This window comes from Musa acuminata, chromosome BXJ2-2 (assembly GCF_036884655.1).
Source record: "Musa acuminata AAA Group cultivar baxijiao chromosome BXJ2-2, Cavendish_Baxijiao_AAA, whole genome shotgun sequence".
Taxonomy (NCBI): domain Eukaryota; kingdom Viridiplantae; phylum Streptophyta; class Magnoliopsida; order Zingiberales; family Musaceae; genus Musa; species Musa acuminata.
The window spans coordinates 25,215,246-25,243,166 of record NC_088339.1 but is presented as its reverse complement, the minus strand read 5'-3'; the positions used below and the strand labels follow the sequence as shown (position 1 = coordinate 25,243,166).

At 40.5% G+C, this 27,921-nt stretch overlaps 3 protein-coding genes, 1 long non-coding RNA gene and 1 pseudogene across 5 annotated transcripts; 4 read left to right on the top strand and 1 right to left on the bottom strand.

The window, feature by feature from the left end:
- The first annotated feature begins 165 nt into the window (after positions 1–165).
- Positions 166–774, top strand: LOC135604818 (uncharacterized). The gene is made up of 2 exons (XM_065094471.1): positions 166–243; positions 343–774. Exons 1-2 carry the CDS (start codon positions 166–168, stop codon positions 772–774), a joined length of 510 nt encoding a protein of 169 aa, XP_064950543.1.
- A 6,069-nt stretch (positions 775–6,843) lies between these two features.
- On the top strand, positions 6,844–7,380 carry LOC103976064 (uncharacterized). Its single transcript, XR_010484277.1, has 2 exons — positions 6,844–6,921; positions 7,022–7,380. It is a non-coding gene; the product is annotated as an uncharacterized LOC103976064 (long non-coding RNA).
- Positions 7,381–12,369: 4,989 nt separating this feature from the next.
- On the top strand, positions 12,370–14,997 carry LOC135605557 (S-adenosylmethionine synthase 5). 2 transcript variants are annotated; one of them, XM_065095782.1, is made up of 2 exons: positions 12,370–12,518; positions 13,504–14,997. In XM_065095782.1, exon 2 carries the CDS (start codon positions 13,514–13,516, stop codon positions 14,702–14,704), a length of 1,191 nt encoding a protein of 396 aa, XP_064951854.1. In that variant the 5' UTR covers positions 12,370–12,518; positions 13,504–13,513; the 3' UTR covers positions 14,705–14,997. The 2 variants fall into 2 exon arrangements, with proteins under 2 accessions (XP_064951854.1, XP_064951856.1); XM_065095784.1 differs by having other exon boundaries at positions 12,387–12,538.
- LOC103976065 (novel plant SNARE 13-like) lies at positions 14,845–20,021 on the bottom strand (annotated as a pseudogene).
- Positions 20,022–22,011: 1,990 nt separating this feature from the next.
- On the top strand, positions 22,012–23,364 carry LOC103976067 (diacylglycerol O-acyltransferase 3). The gene is given in 3 exon segments (XM_009391251.3): positions 22,012–22,438; positions 22,620–22,881; positions 22,884–23,364. Coding segments are annotated over 3 exon segments (1,038 nt in total). The 5' UTR covers positions 22,012–22,063; the 3' UTR covers positions 23,285–23,364.
- The last annotated feature ends 4,557 nt before the right edge of the window (positions 23,365–27,921 follow it).

Here is a 27,921-nt window from a genome sequence, read left to right as displayed (position 1 = left end):
GGAGTTCCAATTCGGAGTCGGACTTCTTTTCCTATTTCAATCCGGATTAGAACCGATGCTATGTATCCGGCTATAAATACGACCGCCGAACTGGCGTTGCTTCTCCATCAACAACCCACATCAATCCCTTCCCTTTTATTCAAACCCTCGCGCCGTTTCTTGCCGATGGAGGACAATATGTGGGTTGGGTACAGATTCACGCCGACGGATGAACTGCTCGTCTGCCATTTCCTCTTCAACAAGGTCCGAAGTCTGCTCCTGCCCGTCCCCTCCGATTTCGTGATACCAGAGCTCGACGTCTACGACAAAGCTCCCTGGGATCTCGACATTCGCTCCACCTAGTTCCTCGACCATGAGTCCTACTGTTTCGTCCGCGTGTGCCGTTCCAAAAAAGCCGGGGACGAGAGGTCGGAGCGGAAGGCTCGCGGCGGAACTTGGATCGCCCTAGATAAGCCCCACGAAATACTACGTGTAGACGGGAGGGCCGTCGCAGGGAGTCGGAGGAGTTTCAAGTTCTTTGTGGACATCGACGATCCGACCAAGAGCGAGGAGGGCAGAAGGGTTGCGACGGGGTGGACGATGCACGAGTACCGCCTCCACCCCAGCATGTACCCGCCTCAGTACAAGGAGGACGAGGAGATGATCTTGTGCCGAATCCGGCAAGGGAAACAGATCCGTGGACAGCGGCAACAACCATCGAGAGGAGGCTTCACCGGCAGCAGAACAGGTGATCACCACACGGGGTTGAACACGAATCCTAATGCAGTTGCCTGACTTCGGAGCCGAAATGTTCCTCGTGATTTGTGAGATTTTGGAACCGGCAGTGGCTGCTTCGTTACTTCGAATTGTTGGAGATAAGTACTTTGCTATGTGATTGATTGACTACTCTTTTAATTGAGCCTCTAAATTTTCTTTTCCTACCTGTCAGGAAATGCTTCTTAGTTTGTGGATCAACAAATCAATAATAAATGCTTCCTAGCATGTTATAATCTGAATAACCTTGCAGATTAGCTTTGCTCTACAGGTAGGTTCTCTATCTCATCGGCTATTACCTTACCTAAAAATATTAGGTTAGCCCGGTTTGATGTAAGCAGATGGGAGTTTTGTTTAGTTTGATTGGGGGATGGAATTGGATCGAGATATAAATTTTAAAGTTGGAAAGCTGATATCATTATATGTGATGGTAAAAGTCTCAAAAGAACTTTACTAATTCTACAAACCTCTACGCGTTGATTCATCGGCACCTTTAGCCCAAGTCAATATTTTATATCTTACCCGATCTAACAATTAAAAACTTGTAAATAATACACTTCTTTATGATCATATTTTCGATGATGTATTTATGAGGTAATTTCTAGGCTTTATTGATCATAATTTTCTTCAAGGCTTTTTATGATCTCAAGCATGCGTGGTATCATGAATTTTGAATACATTTAGTCTAAATTAGATTTTATAATTCTTAGTTTGATAATTCATTATTCATTTATTCTCATGAGGGCATAATTATATTTTTACTAGTTTATATGAATGACTTAATTATTATTGATAATTAATCAATTCTTTCGGTAGCTTAGGAATAAGTATTCTTATATACCTCAACTAGTAAATATTTTATTTCTTTGTCAATATAAGTATATTTATGATATTCTTAATCATACCAAATGTCTAAAGCCAATATTATTACTATGTCAATCTTTATAAGTGTTCCTTTTATCTTATTTGATAGTGCTAATCTCAATAACACCACCGAGTATCGTCAAGTTGTTGGCAGTTTATAATATTTGACATTCACTCGTCCGAACATTTTATATATATGTGGTGAATAAATTATCTTAATTTATGCACAAATCTACTTCCAACCATTAGACAATCAATAAACATTTCTCCGGTACTTAGGACATTATTGATCATCGCTTATTTCTTCGAAAGAACTCTTCTTATTGCTTCATACATTTTATGGATATTGATTGCGCGAATAATAAGGATATTAGAACGTTATATCGTATTTCTTCATTATAATCAAATCTCTTAAATTTCCAAGAAACAATGCTATATTATAAAATCTTCGTAGAGAATGAATATCAAGTGATTACTTATGTAACAACTAAACTTTATTGGATTCAATAATTGCTATATGAACTATTTGTCAAATTCTTTGATCCTCCATTTATATATTATAATAATATCGGGACAATATATATGTATGCTAATCTTATATTTCACCATCACAGAAAACACATAGCTATTAATTTTTATTTTGTTCATGATAAAATTCAAAATGGTAAATTACATGTTTCTCACATCTCAATCTTTTGATCACCTTGCAGATCTAGTCTATGTGGCTAGCAATTCCTTTTACTTCGGTCTATGATCAATATTTTTGATGAGAGCACCAACTTACGAGGCTATATCATGAAGAATATTATTAAAAAAATAAATCATGATAAGATTATCATGATCATCTTAATATTTTAATAACATATTATTATGATTATAAATTATAAAATCATGATAGTATATTATCATAAGTCTATCAAATATTAAGGATCATAATATCTTCTACATTATGAATTAGATGAATATTTTATATTTATTATTAATTAAAAATATATAATTATTATATTTTATAATATATATAAATTTATATCCACTATCACCAAAAAGCTAAGCTAATCATTTCTTTCAATATACACCACCACCAAGGTGAAAATAAATTTATTGTTACTGTGCTGATTATGTATGTATCGATAACATGCATCAAACTGCAATTCTCGTATTTACCATCCTGCAGGTTGAAAGAAATTTATAGTTGGCCATCATCGGAAAGGAACCACCACGGCAGCAAATAATGCTGCTGCTTCTGACAAGTGAACCCAAGAATGATACATGAGCATGACGTACTTACTGTAAGGGAGCTTTTCTTAACCTTTTGGTCTCTGACCTAACAGTAGACGAGGTATAAAAAGGTGTTGCAAAGAAGAAGAGTAACCCAGAAACAGAAAAGAAGGCATTTGAGTTGCTTTCTTCTCTATTAAAGCTGGAAATTATCATTATGTGGTGAGTTGAATGCACCCGACCCGTCCTTTCAGTAATAGTAAAATCAACGTAACGAGGACTTGGAAAAGTCAATGAGTATAGAATTCCGTCGACGAGCTCATTATTCATCGGATATATTATGATGTGCTTCTCTCACCCTACGGCTAAATCTATCTAAAACTACTGTTTCCCACTGTCATCAGCCTGTCACATCTTATTAACCATAATTAACTCTTCTCGTCAGCTTGCTGTGCTCATTTGCCCTCAAAATTCTTAAAGATTATCCACCCATATTTGACTGAAATAATGAAGTTTTTACTATAATATTTGATACGTTTTCATGTACCATCTCTTGAATCGATTATACTTTGAGGATTACTCCAAACCTACGATATGATTGACTCGCGCCTGTGTGGGGATAATCCACCACATATTGGTTGAACTTTTCCCTTTTTGCGATTAAATATTCAGAACAAAAAAAACACGTACGTTGTCATTTTGGTGATCATTGGCAGGTTTCTTCTGCAGTAATCATCGGCAGCAATCATTTTAGTATGGGATGAAGAGAACTGTGCTATTGGAAGGACCAAGTCCTCCCGAGTGGGTGATCTCTCATGTCAATCGTGCTATATAACCAGACTCAGCTGGCTCGCCCTCCATACTGCCATCGATCATGAAGGTAAGTGGTGGCTTAGATTGATTTCATGTGTCATCACCGTGGTTTCTGATCCCATCTTTCCTGGAATCCGATTGCAGAAGATCGTGTTGAAGGTCTGCATCATGTGCAACAAGTGCAAGATCTGCATCATGACGATCATCGCCCACTTCGAGGGTTAGCATGAAAGAACCCTAACCTGCTGCTTCAGTCTTGGCAGAGAGATGTGAGTGCATGCACGACCTTACGTACCTTTTTCCGGCTCGTGATTTGCAGGGGTTGTGTCGATAGCACTGGACGCCGAGAGGAACACTGTGACGATAGTGGGGAACGTCGACGCCACGCTCATCGTGAAAGCGCTGAGGAAAGCCAAGAAGACAGTCGACATCGTCAGCGTCGGGGAAGCCGGCAAGGACATGGAGGAGAAGACGAAGAAGAAGGTGGAGTTATGCACGCCTTCGCAGTCGCACTGCAGCTCTTGCAGGCCGGTGATGGTGGTGTACGACGAAACCAATTGGTGTAGCATCCTCTAAAGCAGTTGATTGTGCTACTACTTATTCATGTGTTTATTGTTGGGTCATAGTGATGAATTCTAAAATCAAAATAATATTTTTCTAGAAATCAATAAATTAACAAGTATATCAGAAAGTCAATGTTGGTTTAATAAATCTCATATATATTTATAGATAAAACTAAATTCTTCGTCATACGAGATCAGTTATGAGACCTTGAATTATCCTCACTTAAATATAATTTATTTATAGATCATCTCAAATAAATTTTAAAAAAATTTATTTTTCTTCCATCAAAATTTACATGAGATATTCATATAGGAATCATATCCTAATTATTAAGATTGTATTTCTTCACGAGAATTTGTTATGTATTAAGATTCGTTATCTCATTAGAATATTAACTTAAAAATTTTAAAATACTCACCAATCCCAACATTTATTTATATTTCAGTTCTAATAATAACCAAAATGACGTACATCACTGCGTATTCCAAAATAGCTACATGTATACGTTTCGTATATTGATCTCAAGATAGAATTCATGTACTGATCGATACATAAGAACTCAGATGCAAAACAAGGTTTTGAATCATCCTACAGAGAACATACGTTTATCTTTCTCAGTGCCCTTTCCAAAAGGCCAAGGGGTCAAACAAATGCATAAGCTCGGTAGATATGCAGGTTATCTTCTCTCCATTAATAATGATTTCTGCAATCCTCATATGAGCTCCGCTGACCTTGGAAAAGAATATGATGTAGTCGTACAAGGCTACCTCATTCTCCTATACAGCTGAGACTGTAAACAATATTAGTTTATCAGATAGGTGGTAAGCTTCTCTTAAGCTAATCAGAACAAAGGGAAGATGCATGGAAGGTAGCTAAAACAAGAATAAGGAGGATTCCTGTCGGAAATAAATTGGCAATAAACTTGATATTTGGCATACTACTTGACATGTTCAAAATGGTCGACAGATTGCACATCTGATGGTAGAACGAGTGATCATGTCAACTCACGTATCTTCAAACAAACCCGAAGCATTTATTGCTGCGTAATAAGCAGAACATTGTTGCTCTACCTCATCCTAAATAACGAAATGTAGAATATTACTTTGATCCTAAATCGGTGTCTCCGATAGGAAGGATATTATTCAAAAAAATAAATCATGATAAGATTATCATAATTAGCTCAATATTTTGATAATATGTTATCATGATTCTAAATCATAAAAATTATAATAACATATTATCATGATTCTATCAAGTACTAAGGATCATGATCTCAACATGATCTCCTATATTATAAAATAATTTAGATAAATATTTTATATCTATTATTAATTAAAAAAATATATATAAGTTATTATGAAATAATTTAGATGAATATTTTATATTTATTATTGATTTAAAAAAAATTATGTAATTAACATATTTTATAATTTTTTGTGTATATAAATTTATATTTATTATTAATAAAAAATTTAAGCTAATCATTTATTTCAATGTACACCACCAAGATGTGAAAAGAAATTTATAGTTAATATTCTGGTTACGTATGTATTTATAACGCGCATCAAACTGCAATTCTCATATTTACTATCCTGCAGGTAGAAAGAAATTTATAGTTGGCTATCATCAGAAAGGAACAACCGAGGCAGCAAATAATGCTGCTGCTTCTGACAAGTGAAGACAAGAGTGATACATGAGCATAACATGGTGTAAGGAAGCTTTTCTTAACCTTTCGGTCTCCGACCTAACAGCAGATGAGGTAGAAGAAGAGTAACCCGGAAACAGAAAAGAAGTTGACAATCGAGTTGTTTTCTTCTCTGTTAAAGCTGGAATTTGTCAGAATGTGGTGAGTTTAATGCACCCAACTGGTCCTTTCAGGTACAGTGTAATCAACGTAACAAGGAGTTGGAAAAGTCAACGAGTATAGAATTTCGTCGACGAGCTCATTATTCATTGGATATCTGACAATTATACATTTATGATGTGCTTCTGTCACCCGATGGCTAAGTCTATCTCAAACGACTGTTTCCCACTGTCCTCAGCCTGTCACATCGTATTAACCATAATTAACACTACTCGTCAGCTTGCTGTGCTCATTCACGGATCATCCGCATTGTTCCGTGTGGTGTATTGGCACTCCAAATTCTTAAAAATTATCCACCCACATTTGACTGACATAATTATGTGTTTACTAGAATATTTGATACGTTTTCATGCACCATTTCCTGAATCAATTATACTCTGAGGATAACTCCAAGCTTACGTTATGAGAAACTCGCGCCTGTGTGGGGGATAATCCACCACATATTGGTTGAACTTTTCCTTTTTTGTGATTAAATATTCAAAACAAAAACACACGTATGTCGTCATTTTGGTGATCATTGGCAGGTATCTTCTGCAGTAATCATCGGCAGCAGTAATTTTAATATGGGATGAAGAGAACTGTTCTCATGGAAGGACCAAGTCCTGCCCAGCGGGTGATCTCTCGTATCAATTGTGCTATCTATATAACCAGACTCAGCTGGCTCGCCCTCCATAATGCCATCGATCATGAAGGTAAGTGGCGGCTTAGAGTGATTTCATGTGTCATCACCGTGGTTTCTAATCCCATCTTTCCTGGAATCCGATTGCAGAAGATCGTGTTGAAGGTCTGCATCATGTGCAACAAGTGCAAGATCTGCATCATGACGACCATCGCCCCCTTCGAGGGTTAGCATGCAAGAACCCTAACTTGCTGCTTCAGTCTTTGGCCGACAGATGTGAGTGCATGCATGGCGTTACGTACCTTTTTCCGGCCGGTGATTTGCAGGGGTTGTGTCGATAGCGCTGGACGCCGAGAAGAACACGGTGACGATAGTGGGGAACGTCGACGCCACGCTCATCGTGAAAGCGCTGAGGAAGGCCAGGAAGACAGCCGACATCGTCAGCGTCGGGGAAGCCAGCAGGTACAGGCCGGTGACGGTGGAGCTATGCACGACTTCGCAGTCACACTGCAGCTCTTGCAGGCCGGTGATGGTGGTGTGCGAGGAAACCAAAGGGTGCAGCATCCTGTAAAGCAGTTGATTGTTCTACCTATTCATGTGTTTATTGTTGAGGTGATAGTGAAGAATTCTAAACTCAAAATAATATTTTTTTTAGAAATCAATAAATTAAAAAGTAAATAAGAAAGTCAATGTTAGTTTAATAAATCCCATCTATATTCATAGATAAAATTAAATTCTGAGATCAATTATAAGATCTTGAGTTATTCTTATTCAAACATGACTTGTTTATAGAGCTTCTTCTCATATAAATTTTAAAGAATTTATTTTTTTTTTCATTTTTTAAAGAAATTATAAGGAATTTTTATTTTTAGAAATTTTAAAGCCTTGTTGTTAGGGTGATGGTGAAGATTTCTGCAATCCTCATATGAGCTCCGCTGACCTTGGAAAAGAAAATGATGTAGTCGTACAAGGCCACCTCATTCTCCTATACAGCTGAGACCGTAAACAACACTAGTTATATCAGATAGGTGGCAAGCTTCTCTTGACCTAATCAGAACAAAGGGAAGATGCATGGTGTGTCTGCAAAAGGAATATAATTATAGCATTTGGTGTAAGAGATTGGACCAAACCTTCATATTCTACCTTTTCACGCTGATAAACCTCCCCAATATCTTAAATGTATTCATCCTCTCTTCCTCACTTCATATCTTTGCGTCTGCCTATAGGAGGCATAAACCATTTCATTTCCTCACTTTATTTCTAACGTAAAATGCATGAAAGATGGTCTCAGTCCTCGTGAAGCAGTGTGTTCAAGCAATATTGGATATGGCAACAGACATGCGATGATGTTTGGGCAAGGATTACTGCCTTAAAAGATAAATGTGATTATTAATGTTCATGCTAGTGCCAATCCGTGAGTACAAATTCCTTTTTCTTCTCCCAACGCAAAATCACAACTCTTAGGCATGTTTCATTCGATGAACTGATGAAAGCATATTAACAGGGAATAGAACTCCGAGAGAAGGTCTCCAGACATACTTCCCATGGCTCACTGGAGCAGCATTCTTGCCAGTAACTCTGAACAAAGTCAAGTGTCGATCACTTGTATCGATTTCTAAATGATTCCATCTCTTATAACTCGAGCACAATCAGAAAACTAAAGGGGACAAAGAGCATTCCGATCGAACACCTGCTGCTGCTATGCCCAAAAGATCTTGTGGAGATCGAACATTATTGAGAGTGACGTATATGATGGGAATATAAACAGGAATAACCTTTATATATGAACAAATACTAGAAGACCAAAATACGCAGCGGAATAAAATGGAAACATAATCAAACAGAACACCAAGATATACGTGGAAAACCCCTTCAATGTGAAGGGTAAAAACCACGGGGCAAACTAGAGATAATCCACTATGAGAATAATGAATATACAAATCTCAATCTCTTGCCCAAAACCCAAGCAACAACCACAAGAGAATAACTGAGATACAAGGATCACGTTACTGCCCACAATATCTAAAACCTCCCAAGTAATCAGCCTACTGTAGATTTGATCTAACCTGAGATGAGAACACTGCTAGATGATTGTGAACAGTCTATCTGCGTTGTCCTTGTCTTATTCGTCGCTACAAAGATCTGCCTCGTTGCTGCCTTTTTATAGCTTTAATCTGCCTCTAAAACGCAGCCACCACACCCCCCTAATCTTAATTAGGGTTAGGTTAAGAGGGGGTGTGAGCTGTGGGCTGATAAAGCTCACATGGGCTGAATATGGGCCATCAGCCCAACAGTATAATGGTCAACACAAAACTGCTAGCATATAATGTGCATGAAGATAGCTGAGACCAACAGGATCGAGTCAGGTGAATTCGGCCTTAGCAATTTTGGTTTACGACTAATCAAATTCAAATTAATACACTTAATAAACTCGACTCCGATGTGATGGTGAATCCAATCCTAAATCCGATCAAATCTAAAATTTCTAGAAACTGTAATATTATATTTAATAAATATTTTTAGTAGCTTCCCTAATTTGATTGGGGCTAATTTCAAGTTTAAAACAGGTTTCCTTCTTCTAATTGTGTTTTCTAATTCGATGGGAATTCGGCATTCTCTCTAATATATTCCGCTTACCATTCCTCCTCCATCTACACCTCACACACACTCTTCTCGCTTTTGGTTCTGTCTTCCTTGCTTCTTTCTTCTTCGTTCCCCTTCGTTCTGCGGCAATGGCGTCGGAAGACAACAGCGATGATGAAGAGAAGAACTGGATGTAGGAGTTGATCGACCTTTTCCTCCTCAAGAAGGTCCGCAATCTGCCGCTGGGAATTCTCCCAGACTTCAGAATTCCCGAGCTGGAACCTGGGTCGCCAACGGCAAGCCCCGCGACATACCACATCGAGATCGGAGGGCGGCGATCGTCGGGACTCTGACGAGTCTGGAGTTCTTCAAGGACGGTGGTGACCTGAGGATGAAGAAGAAGGACAGGACACTCGGTACGAAGTGGATAATGCACGAGTACCGCCTCCATCCCAGCTTGTACGGGACGATATCCTCCTACGAGACCGAAGAGATCATTTCGTGCAGAATCCGGCACAAGGGGAAGAGCCCCGCGGATGACGGCGATAGCCTCGCAGCGAAGGTCCCAGCTTTGGCGGATACCCAAGAAATGTCGGAGCCATCGAGGGCGGCACCTGCAACCCAGGACGGGGCAGTTGACGTCCCCGGGTGTTCTGGGGTTCATGGCACCGGAGCTGCGGAAGAAGAGCCACGGACGACGGCACCTGCGACTCAGGGTGCGACGGCTCATGGCACCGGAGCTATGGAAGAAGAGCCGTGGAGGCGGGACATGCCACCCAGGGCATGACAGTTGACGTCCCTGAATGTTCTTGGGTTCTTGGCACCGGAGCTATGGAAGAAGAGCCACGAATGCCGGCACCTGCGACCCAGGCTGCGATGGCTGATGCCCTTGTATGTTGTCGTGTACCTGACACGAGAGCCTTGGGAAAAGAGCCATCTTTCGAGGTTTCCGCTGCGATACTAGAAGTGGAAGAAGAAGCGTGGACTTCCGATGAGATGCATGAACTTCACAAGATGCTTGAACTCGACGACCTGCCAGCGGAGGCCACGGCTGCAGGAGAGACAGCGTCAGCGCCACCAGTTGCGAAGCCACGGATGGCGGCGCCTGAGACCCAAAGTGCTGACCCTGGGTGTCCTCCTCTCCATCACAAGAGCTACGGAAGAAGAACCGGCTTCCGCGGGTTTCGATGCTACGAGACTTTCTACCCGCTGAGGACGACAAAGTGTGGACTTATGACATCGATGAGTTAATGGGAGAGTTCCCAGTATCTGCCCCTGCCACGGAACTCTCCATGGATCCTGCAGTCCCTTTGGATGAGCTCATCCGATGTAATTGAACTGGTTTAGTTCGATCTCTTTCAAACTCGAACCTTGTGTATAAATTGTATACGATTCGACGACTAAGTGTGCATGATGTCGCTTTTTCTATTTCTTTTCCTCCTTGTGTTGCTTGTACTTTTTGCAAGTGCACCATCATGTTTAAGACATTTTATTGCTGCAAGATTCACAATGTCCGAATCCAAAAATATGACACTCAGAGCAAGTGAATGCTTAAATGGTAATATCCTATTCCATCCAATTCGATCCATCACCAATTTACCCACCTCATCCTTCTTTAGTAGGTCAGACAAGTGAGGACTAGAAAGTTGTCATGACATGACCTGACCTGACTCAACCACAACCCCACCACCCACAAACCTGTGAACCTGAATCGAATCTGTTGGAATCCCCGAGAAGGTGCACACGCCATGATCCTAATCTCTCTAAATTCTCTTTTCACGAGTAAAAGATGGATCTTAATTTTATTTCATGTAAAGGCCAGCAAACACAACCGACATGTTTCATGCATGCAGCTCATTCATAAACTTTGTTTGATCCACAGCCAGTTCTTTATGTCGGTGACATCATCATGTACTCTCCAATTCATGAGGAAAGGCCAGTGAATTAATAGACTTGTAGTTGATGGCTTCTGAGAGAGCAGTAGATATATATCGAAATGTCAACATGTTGCAAGTGTCATCACCACCACCACAAGAAGCCAAAGCCTCTTTGCATCATTTGCTGCGTCCTCACAGAACACCTAATAGCATTCACCTACCAACTCGTGATGTCTCTAAAGCAACCCCACCACATGGAAATTGTCACCACCTAATGCAGTAGTAGCACGTCTGTGTTGGTTGCGAGCAAAGGTCGACGTCATATGGACTTTCTGACGGAGTGAGTTGGTGACTTGCTTCTTGACATTTCAGTATACGGAAGGTTGGTGGTGAAGTTTTAGACGATGACTGATTTGAAGAAGAAAATTGTAGAAGATTATATTAGATAATGAAGAGTCAAAATAACATAGCAATTGATTCAATCAATTAAATACATATATACATAAAACATCTGTATCTGTTTCCTAATAATACACATAGCAGTTCCTCACCGTTGACCCTACTTTCTACTGCAGATAAGGGATGCTCGCTTAAATGCCCAACGTGTGGGGTTTATGTGCAATGGATCCGAAATCCCATGAGATCCGTGAGAGATCGCACAGGAAAAGCCATGCAAACAAACAAAAATCTGAAGTGATTCCATCCAATATAATCAACCCCACCTAATGACGAATCCATAGTTCCTACTTGTGCCAAATGACACACGAGTTTGTTTGATAGTATTCCAATTTAAAGATAACGGATCATAAATATTTCCCTCCTAGTAAAGGGGTTGGTGGGCTACCGGGTCCGGGTCGCTGTCCCTCACCGACTCCGGCAAATATTGGCCGCAGGATCATGTGTGATCCGACGGCTATGATAGCCCGACGGACAAGGGTCTCCGAGCCCTGATCGGATCTGGATCTCAGAATCTTTCCGCACTCGTTCTGCAATTTACTCGACTTTCTACCTATCACGTGACTAAGAGGAGTTGGGCCCACCGATCCAGACGGTCATAGAATGGGTAGACCCTTCGTGTGGCCGACGAACGGGTTTGGAGAAGAATTCATGATGTGTCGCATCTACGCGGCTTGCAGATACATGGTCTACCCGTGGACCCCACATGGAAGGGCTATCTCCTCTATCTGATCTCTGTGTCGGTAGGTTGCTCGAGTAACACAAGGACTGGTTTACGAAGTAATTTATGAACCACCCGCTCTCGAAGGCGAACGCCGCTCGTCTATAAATAAGCGGCACATGGGAGGGGAAGAGGGTGTGAAAGGGCAGGTCTCCATTACCCGGCGCTTGCAGATCTTGTCCAAAGGTGAGGGCTGTCGCCTACAGGTTTGGTGCTCTGTCGCTTGCTTGTCTCTTTCGCGTCGGATTTCTAGCGATTTCGCTTTAGTTTCGTTGCTCCTTTCTTCTTTCTCGAGGTATTCTTCGAGGGTTAAACTCTTTCTTGTTTCTCGAGCTATTTATTCTTCGGATGTTCAACCCTTTCTTGTTTCGTGAGGTGTTCTTTGGATGCTTACTCTGTAGTTGACTGGTTGGTTTTTTTTGTGTTGCTCTGCGGTTCGAATGGCCAGATCTGCCATTTCTAGTTGTTCGTTGGGCTATATGGCTCGTGCTTCTTTAAGTAGAACCAGTCCGCCTTCGTTGTAGGTGTTCTTGACCTTTGGTGCAGAGATCCGCTTGGAATCATGGAGACGCTGTGGTTTTGTTGCTTGGAAAGTGGCTGGATTTACCTAGAACTATGTGATTCTTGATATTCTAATGCTTTTATACTTGAGAAACAAACTTGGAAGATTTGTCATCAGTTTTCAAGATCAAATCATGCTTGATTACTTGATTTAGGGAATTTTCTTTACAATTTCATGTGATTTACTGCAGAAACTTGTGATGCACGCGAGACATATGTAATAGTAAAGAACTTCTGCTCCAGTAGGAGGGAATTTTAGGAAGTAGAAACGACATGACTATTAGTTTATCACGGATGATGTTCCCATAAATATAAGTGCTTTGGCAAATGAAATTATCCGAAAACAGTGTAATTTATTATTATTATTTTGTTTTAATCTTGGAACCTGAGACAGAATTAAGGATACAGGCTGCCTAATAGGTGTAAGAACAATCTGTTGCTTTTGGGTTTGTTATGCCTAAAATTCCTTGTCTTCCATTCGAATACTATGCTCTGTCGTCCGTTGTTTGCGCAGGTCATGCGTATGGCATGTCTGTCTACATGTGTGTCTCTTTGGGGGATGAGCTCGTGGACTCGCTTACTGAACATTAATCTCGTTGTGATTCTCCAGGCTTAAGGAGATGGCCAGCAACGATACCTTCCTTTTCACCTCTGAATCCGTGAACGAGGGGCACCCTGACAAGCTCTGCGACCAGATCTCCGATGCCATACTCGATGCCTGCCTCGCACAAGACCCCGACAGCAAGGTTGCGTGCGAGACCTGCTCCAAGACCAACATGGTCATGGTCTTCGGGGAGATCACGACCAAGGGCGACATCGACTATGAGAAGATTGTTCGTGACACATGCCGTTCGATTGGGTTCGTTTCGGATGATGTCGGCCTGGACGCTGATCACTGCAAAGTGCTAGTTAATATCGAGCAGCAGTCCCCTGACATCGCCCAGGGCGTCCATGGCCATTTCACCAAGCGCCCTGAGGACATCGGTGCCGGTGACCAGGGTCACATGTTTGGCTATGCGACCGATGAGACACCTGAGCTGATGCCCCTCAGCCATGTCCTCGCCACCAAGCTCGGTGCGCGCCTCACCGAAGTCCGCAAGAACGGCACCTGCTCCTGGCTGAGGCCTGATGGGAAAACCCAGGTCACGGTCGAGTACCAGAATGACCATGGCGCCATGGTTCCCATCCGTGTCCATACCGTGCTGATCTCCACCCAGCATGATGAGACCGTCACCAACGATGAGATTGCCGCGGACCTCAAGGAGCACGTCATCAAGCCTGTCATCCCTGAGAAATACCTCGATGAGAAGACAATCTTCCATCTTAACCCATCCGGGCGCTTCGTCATCGGTGGACCTCACGGTGATGCTGGGTTGACTGGCCGCAAGATCATCATCGATACGTACGGCGGTTGGGGTGCTCACGGTGGTGGTGCATTCTCGGGCAAGGATCCCACCAAGGTTGACCGCAGCGGTGCGTACATCGTCAGACAAGCGGCCAAGAGCATCGTGGCAAATGGCCTCGCCCGCCGCTGCATTGTCCAGGTGTCGTACGCGATCGGTGTTCCTGAGCCTCTCTCGGTTTTCGTCGACACCTATGGTACCGGCAAGATCCCAGACAAGGAGATACTGAAGATTGTGAAGGAGAATTTTGACTTCAGGCCTGGGATGATCACCATCAACCTCGACCTGAAGAGGGGAGGCAATGGCAGGTATCTGAAGACTGCAGCTTATGGGCACTTTGGAAGGGATGACGCTGACTTCACCTGGGAGGTGGTGAAGCCGCTCAAGTGGGAGAAGCCTGCTGCCTGAACCCAAACCATTTCATAGGAACACGTCAATCTATCCATCTATCTATCTATCTATCTATCTATCTTTCTACGTGGTGGCAGATTGTGTGTCTGCATCATTGCCATCTGCTGCACCAGAACTCCAGTGTTTAAGATACCTCTCCATTCTAGTTAGTTTGGTGCAAGAGGATAAGTTTGATTAGAAAGGGAAAGAAAAAGAAAAAAAGGACGAGGCTATATGGAATTTGTTTGGAGTCACTGATGTTATGCCGTGTGTCAAGTTGAAGAAAAATAATACTCGTGTCTTGCAGTTTCTATAGAGCGTTTCTTTCTGTTCTGTGCTTAGTCCGGACAAAATCTGGTCCTCCAATCCATCAACCTCTAGGGAATATCTATCCAATCCATCAACGATTAGATAGATATTTTCACATACACGGTTATCACAGTGAGGACCGCAGATGAACGTTGCTGACACGAAATTAGTAACATTGGTGGTTCCCCGCTTTTTCGTCTCGTAAGGCAGCCCGTAGAAAGCTGCCTAGAGATAAATACAACACTGGGTTGCACAATGCCAAAAAGAAAAGAAAAACTCAAAACTATCCTGCACTCTGCGAGAATTAAAGTACGATATAGAGGGAAGATGATACAACAAAAAAAAAAAACTGGCATATCATACACGTAACAAACCAACAGCACATCATACCATGCTGTGAATCCAAACATATGGATTCCAACATCTAGGATCTCGAATAATAATAATAATAATAATAATAATAATAATAATATCAACCAACAGGGAAAGAAACCTTATAAGATATAAGATGGATCATCAGCCAAACAGGCTCTTGCTCAAATGCCAAAGTTACTCTAAACTCCCCAAAGCTCTGGTGACAGCAATCTCCTTGCAGTGGGAGCAGGTGGGGACAAGCCAGGTATTATATCTCTGATGTTCTTATTATTTGGGTTCACAACCGACAGTTTCATATCAAAGAGTTCTCAGCTGCAGGATCACTACCTCCAGCACCCATATCAAAGAGTTCAACTCTTTGATTACCAAGGCTATTTTGATATCTGAAGGCCACAAATAAAATTAGAAGGTCTAGTCAATAAAATAATACATATAAGAATTAAAAATTGGATTCATCTATGAAGAAAATAGATAGAACAACTATACTTAGAAAATAAAAAGTTCCAAGTAACTAAACAATGAAAGTGAATGTGTTTTTCAGGTAGACATATTTTTAGGTCATTAAATATGATGAAGAATGGTGGCAAGAAAGCACATCTTCATGTCATGTTCCCACATAGATAGAAGCTACTTGATAAGCATGCACAAATGCAACACGAAAAGAAGCTAAAGAGATGATTGTTACAGGCTACAACATAAAATAAAACAAAAAAAAGAGTAAGAAAACAGGCCAGATAAAAAAGCATCAAGCTACAATGTGTCCCAAATCTTGTAACTGGGCTAGAACAGGTGTGACCAACTTGTTTCCATCCTTTAATATTATGACAAACAAGCATCTGAACGATATAATTTTCTCAAATAGATATTCTCATATGCTCTTTCAACAAGCTACAGCAAATAGATCTTCTAACTAATCATCCACAAACTAATCTAGTAAAGCACTAAATAAAGCAATATCTAAAACTCCAACTTCATGACCCTGCGGCCTCAAATCTCCATGCTATCTCCTTGTGTTACTTTCTGTTTCTCTTTTCCTCATGGCAGCCATAGCTTCAATGACAAGACAAGTTGTATTGATGATTGCAAATAGCAGACTGGCCATTCTAGTGGGCAGCTTTGCCACATCGCTACCATGGCTACTGGCCACGATTGGGGGATATCATGGTAGGTAAGGTGGAAAATCGAAAAGAAAAAAACCATTAATTAATTATGTATTCAGACAGTTGGGCTTAACCCATGCTACTATCATTGGGTTTAATCTGTATCTAAGTCTTTAGCCTAGACACAATTAGAATCGAGATTGTTTGACAGAAACAGAAGTTGATATACAGTGGGATTGGACCAGGTTAATTTTGGATAGATATATTGAATTATGTCTCAGCTATGGATATTTTGTTTGAGTTGATTCAGTCTAATTAAACCAGCTCTGAATTTAATTAGTTGTCATATTGATTGAATACAATCAAATCATTGAGCCCCTAGTAGGGCACTCTGGCTGATAGCACCATCCAAAACAATAGCCAGACTGCCAGAGAATCACTCGTGGTCCCAAAGTTCATCAGGTAGACTAGAAGGAAGACGAGCACTCACCTAGGTTCCCCTCACATGGGTTTTTTGGGTTACATCTGTGGGAAGAACTCCCACATAACTGAGTGGCTGATCAAGGGGATCATCCACCCCACGATGGCAAAAAGTTTCGCCAAATAAATGACACCCAACTAATCCAATCAACGTCCAAGGCCATGCCTAATATAGCTTGCTTTATACAATCTTGTAAGATAATTTTCTTGTTCTTCAGCTGGACCTGATTGGTTGGAAACTATTCTTACAACCCAAGCGTCATCCCCAAACACTTTACCATTATTTATTTATTATCTTTCAATTGTCTCATTGTGTTGAATTGTGACCAATGTAATGAAACAAAACATCAGGTCAGGGTTAGATAGACCATCATGCCAGCATATACCTGCAGCAAAGTGAATAAAACTCTATGACATTAGATGATATTAAAGAAATGCACAAATTGCCTTTTCAGAATCCAAGCAATAAATTGTTGGTGAAACATATAAAAAAACATATCTTTCAATGTTTGTTCCTCAAAGGGAAGGCATGGAACACATATCTTCTTCAGGGAAAAAAGGTCAAAATGAAAGGCCCTAGATCAAAACTGAGCTGGAAATGCATTTCCAGCTGTGGAATCATATAATAAATGAGATAAATTTATAACTAAAAGGTTATCCTGTAACCCAAAGGCGTATCTATATGTAAATTGTGGAATATGCTACTAGCAGCAACCGTAAGTTGATGTCAAATGGAATAACTAACCAAGACCTACGTTTTTCTCATGGCCACATACAAGTTCAGCTCCTTGATCTGTAATAAGTCAATGACAACTGATTAGGAGAATAAAAGAATGGATGTCGTAAAGTACAAGAGTAAAAGAAGAAATTACCTACCATGGTTTGCTTCTTCTCATTGAGTTGCTTACTAACATCAGGAGTATTTCGACTCTCCTGATCCTTAATTTCACGATCAAACTCTTTAATTAACCTGTAAAAGGTTATTTTTAAAACAATTTGAAGTACATATAGGACTGGAGATTTATGGAACTGGTTGTTTCAAAGTGTAAATTGTAAGTATAAAGAAAACATAACAAAGATTGATCCAACATGTTAAGTTACTATGGCAACCAACATGATAAAGATACTCATACAACGATTGAAACTTGAAATATCAACTAACCTACCGCTTACATTCCCTCATCTTCCCAGTAAGATCCTCCAACTGCTTAGACTGTCCGTTAGGACTTAGGATCCTTAATCTTATCCAATTTCTGGAATCCATTTCTGCAGATATACATAGGAAAGCTAAAATGTCAGTTTTGCGTCTTTTGATCAATGTATAGAAACAGGCAATTCCAAGGTTCTTCCATAAATTAGTGGGGAATGATAAGGACTCAATAAGGTTACAGGCTCAATAATGATTCTGTGTACAAGTAGAAATGCAAAGACCTAACGGAAACTAGTTGTATAACACAAAACAGGAAAAATAGAATTTGTATAACACAAAAAGGGACTAAATGTCACATGAACTGATAATTATGAATCAATCTGCAAAAAAACAAAAACAAATGTATGTTTTTTTTTCAAAGTGCATATCTATAACCACTTAATTATTAGCATACATAAAATAGAATGAAGAGAATGATATGCCAAATCACCCTATGACCCTAATATAGATAGCTAAAGCTTTTTTATAGCTAACATCATTATAACCACAAGTTCAACATATCATGTCCAAAATAGCTAAGATATACTTTCCCAACTCTGCTTGGTAGTTTCTAATTAGAATATAAACTTGCACACCTAGGAAGATAATATATTTGCCTATTCCTTGTCAATGAACATCAGAGCAACCAAAATTATTCTGTGCCACGAAATATTTACCTCCAGTCATTTTACATAGTTGCAAATCTGCTTCAAATTGGCATATCAATTTTTTATCATTCCAGTGTAATGATGCTTTCAGGTAGAAGCTTTCTCCTTTCCTATCTAGCTAGATCTTAGAAGCCTATTTTGAAAACCACACTGACGATTTCAAGATTATCTTCAAAATTTCACTACAATTTTTGCTCTTACATATCATATTCTAACAACATATTGGTCCAAATCGTATCTGTAGATATAATTTCTTAAATTATAGCACATAAGGCATGCATTAAGTGTCAACTATAACCACCTTGCAAAATATAATTCTTTTAAGCTGACTATTATACAAGCACATCAAGAAAAAAAAAGTTAAAATCACACAACCAGGTCAAAAATAGAGGAATTATTTTTCTGAAACGTGTGGAAGATGACCAAGAAGATATACCTTTTCAATTAGATTTTCTAGCTTCTTACAAATTCAAATAGAAATTTACCTATCCAGCAAAGACAAAAACAACTTTTGTCTTCTCCCCATCAACAACCAATGGTGCATCCCAACACCAAGTTTCTTTTGTGTCACGAAATCCCACTCTGGTCACTTTGTATACCTTTGCAATTCTAATTCTCTAGTACAGTAATCTTCCATTCCAATGTCACATTTGGTAATGCTTTCAGGCAGTCCTAGATACTCGCTTTAGAACGCGAATCTTTATTACCCATTTTGCTCTTACCATATCATTGCACACATCGATCAAGAAGAAGTTGGTAAAACGCAACAACAAGAAAACTACATAAAAGATAGAAAGAATAGTTTACACAAATACCAGCAGAATCGCACGACCGCATCGCAGAAGAGAGCGATGAACTTACTGGAGGGCACGGAAGATGTCCTGGATTTCGCCATCATTCTGCTCCAGCTCCATGCTTATAGGCGCTCCGCTCGCCATTTCCCCCTACGAATAAGCTCGAATCTCCAGCAGCACAATCTCCCAAACCCTCCAGATACTCGGATCATCTCCGAACCAAAAACAAATCCATCTATCCTATTCCACACAAGGATCAGGTTGGGAAAAGGAAGGAGACAGGGTTGGGATGAAGAATTCCAAGAGAATCCCTAACCCTCGTTAAAGAAAAGCTCTGCCAAGAAGAAACCCTAAAAAGGAAAGAAAGGAAGAACCCTATAAAAAGAAGGAAAGTGATAAGGCTTAGTTGTTGGTTGAGGAGTGTGAACCAATGGTTTATAAATATGTTGGGTCTTCCTTGTCCTCGTGTCTTTTAAAACTCACATGTTTCGAAAGGATAAAATCGTATGGGTATGCTCATCGCCCAAAGTGATAAGTCCTTACGAGTCTACGGATCATACCAATAGTCAACCGACTAAATTGGTTCCTTATAAGATCGGCGTTAGAAGTCCGCTAGGTCTCCCTTACCTTCAGAGGTACCTTTTGGAACTCACATACTCCAAAGGAACAAAATAGTGTAGGTACACTCATCGTCCAAAATGGATAATTCCTTGCGAGTTTATAGACCGCACCAATAGTCAACCGACCAAATAATCCCTTATCAGATTGGCACTAGAAGGAGGGCCCAAGTCGTGCATCTCGACCGAGCAAACTCACTCCTGAATCGTGCACCTAACCCTTAGCTCTTCTATGAGAAGGAGCACTTATAAGGTCATTTGATCTCATATTGGTTGAGTAGTCTGGAACCAAGAGCTCATAAGTCCGTCGAGTCTTCCATACCCTCAGAGGCACCATTTAGAACTCACATGCTCCGAAAGGATAAAACCATTCGGGTATGCCCATCGCCCAAAGTGAATAATTCTTTGCGAGCCTACAGGTCGTATAAATAGCCGACCAACCAAACGGTTCCGTATCAAATTAGCACTAGAAGGAGGGCCCAAGGCTTGCATCTCGACTGAGTAAACCCGCTCTTGAGCCATGCACCTTGGTTATGAGTCCTTGGCTCCCGTACGGAGAGTACTGATAAGACTATTTAGTCCCCTATGGGCCACACAAATGATCGACCGACCAAATGGTCCCATATAAGAAAGAAACAAAGAAAGAGGGGGAATTTCGAACCAAAACCAAATCGATCGAGAGTTGCGGAAAAGAATTGCTCTTAGAATTTTCCTTATTTAAGAAGTCTATTTAAACCCTTCGATGGATGCATCGTATTATTTTTCGAGCGGAGAAGGTTGTTAGCTTAACTTGGGCCTGACGACCCGAGAAGGTCTGCGATTCAAGGTCACAATAACGTCTGATCGAGATCGAACGGTGGTGTGCTTCCATGCGATAAGAAGCCGACCATGGAAGAACCTTTTGACTCTTTCGGGCTTAACCTTCTTGACTTATTCTTGGCGGACTTGTGGGTCCACATGTGAATTCCACTCCAGTCGAGTGGCGAAAGCCCATACCTTTAACAAGAGTCGATACCTCAAAACACCCAAACCGATGTTCCCTGCCTAACCGGTTTTTTGGCTTGCCAGCCGGATCCCACGTACAGCCCTTCACTTCTCCAATTAAAGAGCGGTATGCGTTGGGTAAACAATCGCCTCGTAGACAAAATAATGCTGCCACAAGAACCTTTGGTACGATGTGCCCTTTCGCAGCGGGGTCCACCCGCCAGCTAATGGGAGTTAGTGAAGTGGGACCGACGTTCAGAAAAAGAGTCCGGCCGACGCGAACGAAACGCAAGTGGGGCCCGCAACCCACGCCCGCGCATTGTTTCTCATCCGTTTGACTCGGTAAAATTCGTGTCGAGCCGTCCGTCTTTGACCTGAACTTCTATTATGAGTGGACGACTTTTTTTTTGAACGGCTACAGTACAAAGACATATATACCTTTAAACAAACCTTGAATTATCCGATAACCATGTTTGAACGGCCTCCGCGGTCTGAGGTGGCGAAGGGCATTGTCGTCTTAAGAAATCCCCATGATGATCGTGGATGACGCGTCGCCCACCTGCCTCTGATCCAGACTGTTGAGTCCTGAGTAGGACAATCGGACGGTCCATATCGGCTAGTCTCGTGTGGTGGAGACGCGGTGAGCGGGTGCCGAGACGTGCCTGCGTCTAACCGCCACGAGCCTCTTGGCGCGAAGCGAATTCAGTGGTCCACGTACGCAACGAACCACCGTTTCACCAATTAAACGACGCCACGTAATCGAGTATTTTCCTATATTAGAAACCGCTCCCAACCGCAGGCAAACTCCACCGACCGCTCCTCCCAACGAATCGGAATCGGAATCGGAATCGAAGTCGAGCGATGGAGGTCTCCGGCGCCGTGCTCCGGCGAAACCCGGCCGTCTCCGTCTCCCCGTCTCTCCGAAATTCCCGCCGCCCTGCCCTCGCATGCTCGTCGACGGTGGGGTTTGGGAGGAGGGTGAGCGTTTCGGCTCGGCCGATGGGAGCTTCAACTGAAAGCGGAGGCGGCGGAGCGGTGTTCGCCGACGTGGGACACCTCAACTACTACGCTTCCCCGGTGAGGAGCGGCGAGGGGAAGAGGAAGAAAAAAGAGCAGAAAAAGAGGGCGAAGCTGGTGAAGGGGCTATCGAGGGATCTGACCACGTTGTTCACGTTGGGGATCGGCGCCGATGCCGGCGAAGGGGTTGCCGGAGAAGTCAAGGGGAAGATGATCTCGGTGCGTGCTAAATGTTCCTTCTTTTGCCAATTTGTTTATCTGAATTAGCGCAATCGATATTAATGCAGGAATACAAATTAATTTTGGCCCAAATTTCTGCATGATCATCATGTTCTTAATGCGTTCTTATTCATCTGAATTCAAATGCTTGACATTCAATACAAATCGGCTTGTGGTTCAGGAAGCGGCAGAGATTTTGCTGGCAGAATTAGAACAGCTGAGAGCCCAACAGAAGGAGATGAAGAGAAAGCGGAAGGAAGAGAAGTCTGCGATGAAGGCCGCAAGGGCTAAACAATGTGCAATGGCTGAATCCTCCTCGAGCTCTTCATCGGAGTCGAGCGATAGCGAACGCGATGAGGTCGTCAAGATGAGAAATTTTGGAGCTGCTGCTGTCCAGGAACCCAAATTGGAAGACCTGGCAATTCCATCTGCAGAAGCTGAGTGCAGTCCACGACCTTCAACTTTGGAGCCAAAAGCACGAGCAGTAGTGGATGTGTTGGTTGCTGTAATAGTAGTAGTACGAGCAGCAGCACATCAGGAGTCAGGAAACCGATGAACAAGATTGAGGTTTGCATGGGAGGCAAGTGCAGGAGGTCTGGTGCGGCAGAGCTGATGGAGGAATTCGAGAAGATGATCGGCGTCGAAGGGGCCGTGGTTGGCTGCAAGTGCATGGGCAAGTGTAGAGATGGACCAAACGTTCGAGTCTTGGATCGCAGCAATGGCAATGGCCAGGAAGCAGTCAGTGTTCCCAAGAATCCCTTGTGTATTGGTGTTGGATTACAAGATGTTGGCACGATTGTGGCCAATTTCTTTGGGCAGGAGAGTTTAGGGCTTGTGGCAGCATAGGGATCAACCAATTTGTATATAAATGTCTTCGTTCGTTTCTGCTCCCATTGTTTTAGTAAAGCTTTCTTAAGTTTGTGTCACTTGGCATACAGAGCATGATTCTGATATAATGTCAATATTTTTAGAATGGAACCAAGTAATCACATACTTGAAGGCTTAAAGATTCAATGGAAGTGATGTTTGATGGGTTTTCTCTCACATGGTTGTTCACCGGCAAATGTTGCTTGTTAATATTGGTGGGAGAAAAAGATTCGGGTCATCCCGGCGTGGAGTGGATTAGAGTTCAAGATAGGGCAACCTCCAACGCCACGTATAAAAACACGTCATCAATATAATACTAAGGGGTTTTACTTCTTTTCACTACTCATGCCGTCCACATTTATTACTAATTTAGGTGTGGAAGTGATCAGGATGAGAAATTTCTCTCGATCTTGATCTCTATACAGAAAATACCTCGATAACTTGATATTTTTATCTCAGAGGTATATAGAAAAATTCTACGCATATAGGTCTAAATTAACCAAGATGTCAACGAGTTTTTCTCCTAACATTTTTTATACTAGAAGGAGGCCCGATGTCACAGGAAAGTTTATCTATCAACCCTCTCAACGAGTGCTCGAGCAAGGAGGCTTTGTCTCTAACTCACAATACTTTCATTAAAGGAAGAAGTCGTCACCCTTTTTTCGCACGTGAATGTATTAACATCGGCGTAAACGTCAATGCGATACTAGCGTTTGTTTAATGACACAGGCCTCTTGCCCTCAGGGGCTATCCCGAGTCACCTACTCATCCCTACTGAAGTATTCTTGAATCACATCAAGCATATGCAGATGCTAACGGGCATGATGTGAGTTATAGCTTTGCTCTTGCCTCGCATAGCCTAGCAGGCAATGCCATAATCTCAGCCATGGTCAACAACTCAACCGCCACTAGCACCGATGCCCATCAGGGTCCCCCCACTCGATATAGTACCAACATCTCAAGAGCGCCCAAGGCCCATCAAACTATTAGCCGAGGGAGCACCCCGCTCTCCAACCGTGAAGTTTAACGAATCATTGCACCACCACTCTACTCCACCTAAGTTCAAGACCCAATTGGTAGATTCAACGAATTATTTCCTAAGGATCCAACTATGACAAATGGATCGATGTTTGCAAGAGATGCGATGAGAGTTTCAACAATCCAAAGGAGAATGATCGGTCAACCCCACCTCGATCGATCGCCATTCACCTAGAACATCCAAGAGGAGCTGATCTCGACAAACTTTCGCTTCCCATCATTGGAGGCCTTTGACGATAGTACCGACCTAGTGGAGCACATTATTGCTTTTCGTGCCCAAATCTCATTATACTATACTTTGAACACCCTAATGTATTGTGTCTTCCCAACTACGTTAAAAGGCTTGGCGTGGCGTGAGAATGATATACTTACTTGAAGCCACTCTCCATCAGTTCTTTTGCTCAGCTCACAAGGGAGTTCGAGCTTCACTTCCTCATGAATATTTGCTCGAGACTATCTACGATAATGCTTCTCGAACTTAAGCAAAGAGAGAAGGAAATACTCTCAAACTTTGTCACTTGATACATGAACGAAATTCGAAGGATGAAAATTGGTCATTCGTCACTTGTAATATAGGCATTTATGATGGGACTTAGGCTCTCTTATCTTTTCTAATCATTGGTAGAGAGGTCATCGATGATAATACTCGAGATACTCTAAATGGTCAATCAGTACATTATCACCAAGGCAAAGATCTCAGATAAGTATGAAAAAGTACATAAAAAGTCAAGACAAGAACAATTATGATGAAAAAGCAACGAATAAATCGATCCAAGTGGAGAGGCACGAGACGATTGTCATACAGGTTTCTTTGACTCTTTAGTAGTATATAAATATCAAATTTTTATTATTAAGGGATGTATAAACTAATTTAAAATTTTTAAGAATTTCTTTTATAATTTTATGATTTTTTTTATGAAATTAGTATAGTAGTATGTTAGAGAGATTATTCAATTGCATGGGGTTCTGGTAAGCATTGTATCTAATAGGAATCTAAGGTTCATATTGAGTTTTTAAAGAAGTTCATAAAAAAAAAACTTTGGAGACTCGATTAAAATTTAGTATGATTTTTTATCTTCAAACAAATGGACAATCTGTAAAGCAACAATCGATTCAAAAAATGTTGAAATCTAAAAGAGATCTGTCAAAAACTATTATCGACTCAGAATAGATAAAAAAATTATGCTAGCTAAAGGAAAAGAGACTTAGAGTTTAAAATTGGGAACCATATCCTTTAGAAAATATAACCACTTAAGATATTACGAGATGAATTTAAAATTGGGAACCATATCCTTTACAAAGTATCACCACTTAAGGTGTTATGAGATTTGGTCACGAGAGTAAATTTGCTCCTAGATTTGGTCTATGAGACATGTAAACAATCATTTACATGATTTTATGTTTCACACGAGCAGATTCTTTACTTAAGCATAACAAACATTTTGTTCTTGCAGATTAGATAATTTTATTTTATTTGAGTTACTTTTATAAGGAAAAAATAAAAAAAATCCTTTTTTTTTCTTAACTCTCCCAAATAAAAAACCTTCCTTCCAAGTATGATTTTTCCTAAAGGTTTTCCACAACTGTTCCACACCATCCCCTAAAATTTGTCCCTTTAAAATGCATTTAACCTGTAGATTTGTTATGCATATGAAGGATGAACAAGATAAGGATGGATCCAATAAGATTTCATCATTGAACATAAATTTATGTTTTGATTTATCTCATCTATTTTATGATGGGAACAAAGAGAGATATATATTACACCAAGGTATAATCAAGTTTGGGGATCTTTTTCTTTTGAAGGGGGGAGGAATGTAATCCCTAAACAAATTGAATTCAGAATAAATCTGAATTTAAATAGGAAATAAATATATATAATAAATTAAAAGAGGGGGTTTGAATCCTAATCAAAGTCTATTAAAAAGAAAATACTTTAAATTAAATAATTAATTATTAACTTCGAATATATTTTGATTGGATTCATAACCCTAGTAAGACTCTTTTCAGGACCAATAGATCCCTCCCTCCTTTTCACAATGGAGCATGGCCCTAATATAAGTGGACAGGCATGAGAGGATTGTTGTAGAGGTAAGTTGTGTGACTCTTTGGCTTTTAGTAGTATGTAGATTTTATATTTTTGTTATTAAGGGATGCATAAATAGATTCATAATTTTTAGAATTTTTTTTATGAATTTTAAAATTTTTATAATATTAGATTCGTTCACATGGAAATCATGTTTATTCGTAGTTAGAAATTTTGGTTCTAATAATTAGATAATTTTATTTTCATCTCCATACTTCATGAAATATTTTCTAATTAGACCTAACCAAAATCAAATTAGAGATGATTTCAAATCAGTCAATGAGGATTTTATATTGGTTCAATTAGGTTTTGGTTAGATTAAGTATGGTTCGGATCAATTGGATTGATTCAAGTAAAGTTTAGGCCAATTAAGGATTAATTAGAGTATGATTCTAAATACTAATATTATATAATATTTTTTGGATTGATGATAATTTCTTGAGAGCCAATGAGAAATATTATTCCATCCGCTGTGAATACGATATGAGAAATATTATTCATTTACCAGAGAGAATTCATCATAAGGGATAAAACATATCCATCCGTCGTTGGAAAAAATCGTGACACTTTAGTTGGTTTCATCGACTATGATTATGCTGCGAATCTTGATAAACGAAGATTTTGACAGGTTATGTTTTTTTTTACGTTGACGGTTGTGCAGTTAGTTGGAAAGCTTCCTTATAACTAGTTGTGGCTTTATCTACTACAGAGCTAGAATATATGACGGTGAGTGACAGAGGCGATCAAAGAAGTTTTATGGTTAAGAGGTTTATTCGACGAATTATGTCTGCATCAAAGTGTTACTACAATTTACTGTGATAGTCAAAGTGTTATTCATTTGACTAAAGACCAAATGTATCATGAGAGGACGAAACACATCGATGTGAAGTTTCATTTTATTCGGGATACTACTGTTGAGGGAAATGTCTTTGTTCAGAAAATTCATACGAAGGACAATCCAGCTGATATGCTTATGAAGCCTCTTTCGGTTTACAAGTTCAACCAGTGCTTGAACTTGGTTGGTGTTCATTATTGGTGATTGCCCGTTAAAGCTTTTGTGAAAAAGGTGGAGCAAGTTTTATTAATTGTCAATGTTGGGATATGCCAAGGTGGAGATTTGTTAGTTTGGCAAGTCCCACATAGTCCCACATCGGGAAAATCAAGCTTGTTATCTCCTATTGTAACTATAAATAAAGGTCTCGGCTTTGAAGTCAGATGTACCATAAGAAAAATCTAATTATTTACTTTGAGTTTAATTTTTATTAAGTTCATACTTAGTTAAAATAATTTGGGTTTATAGTTTGGATTTTTTTTTATAGTAGTTTTAGGTGTTTTATCGTCTAGAAATATTTTCCTAAGACATTTGTAAATTTTATCGGGCCAGTGTCATAGATACGATGGCACGACTCCTTTTGTAGCTTCAATGCCACGTTGAATCCCAAAACACCCAGAGACATCTAATGTCATTGCCATCCATGGCTCTTCTTCCGTA

Bases quoted from the DNA above. Each gene is read 5' to 3' on its own strand.
- LOC135605557 (XM_065095782.1), top strand. From the start codon at position 13,514: ATGGCCAGCAACGATACCTTCCTTTTCACCTCTGAATCCGTGAACGAG.
- LOC135604818 (XM_065094471.1), top strand. From the start codon at position 166: ATGGAGGACAATATGTGGGTTGGGTACAGATTCACGCCGACGGATGAA. The intron at 244-342 runs GTCCGAAGTCTG...CGCTCCACCTAG, and splicing joins GCCATTTCCTCTTCAACAAG to TTCCTCGACCATGAGTCCTA.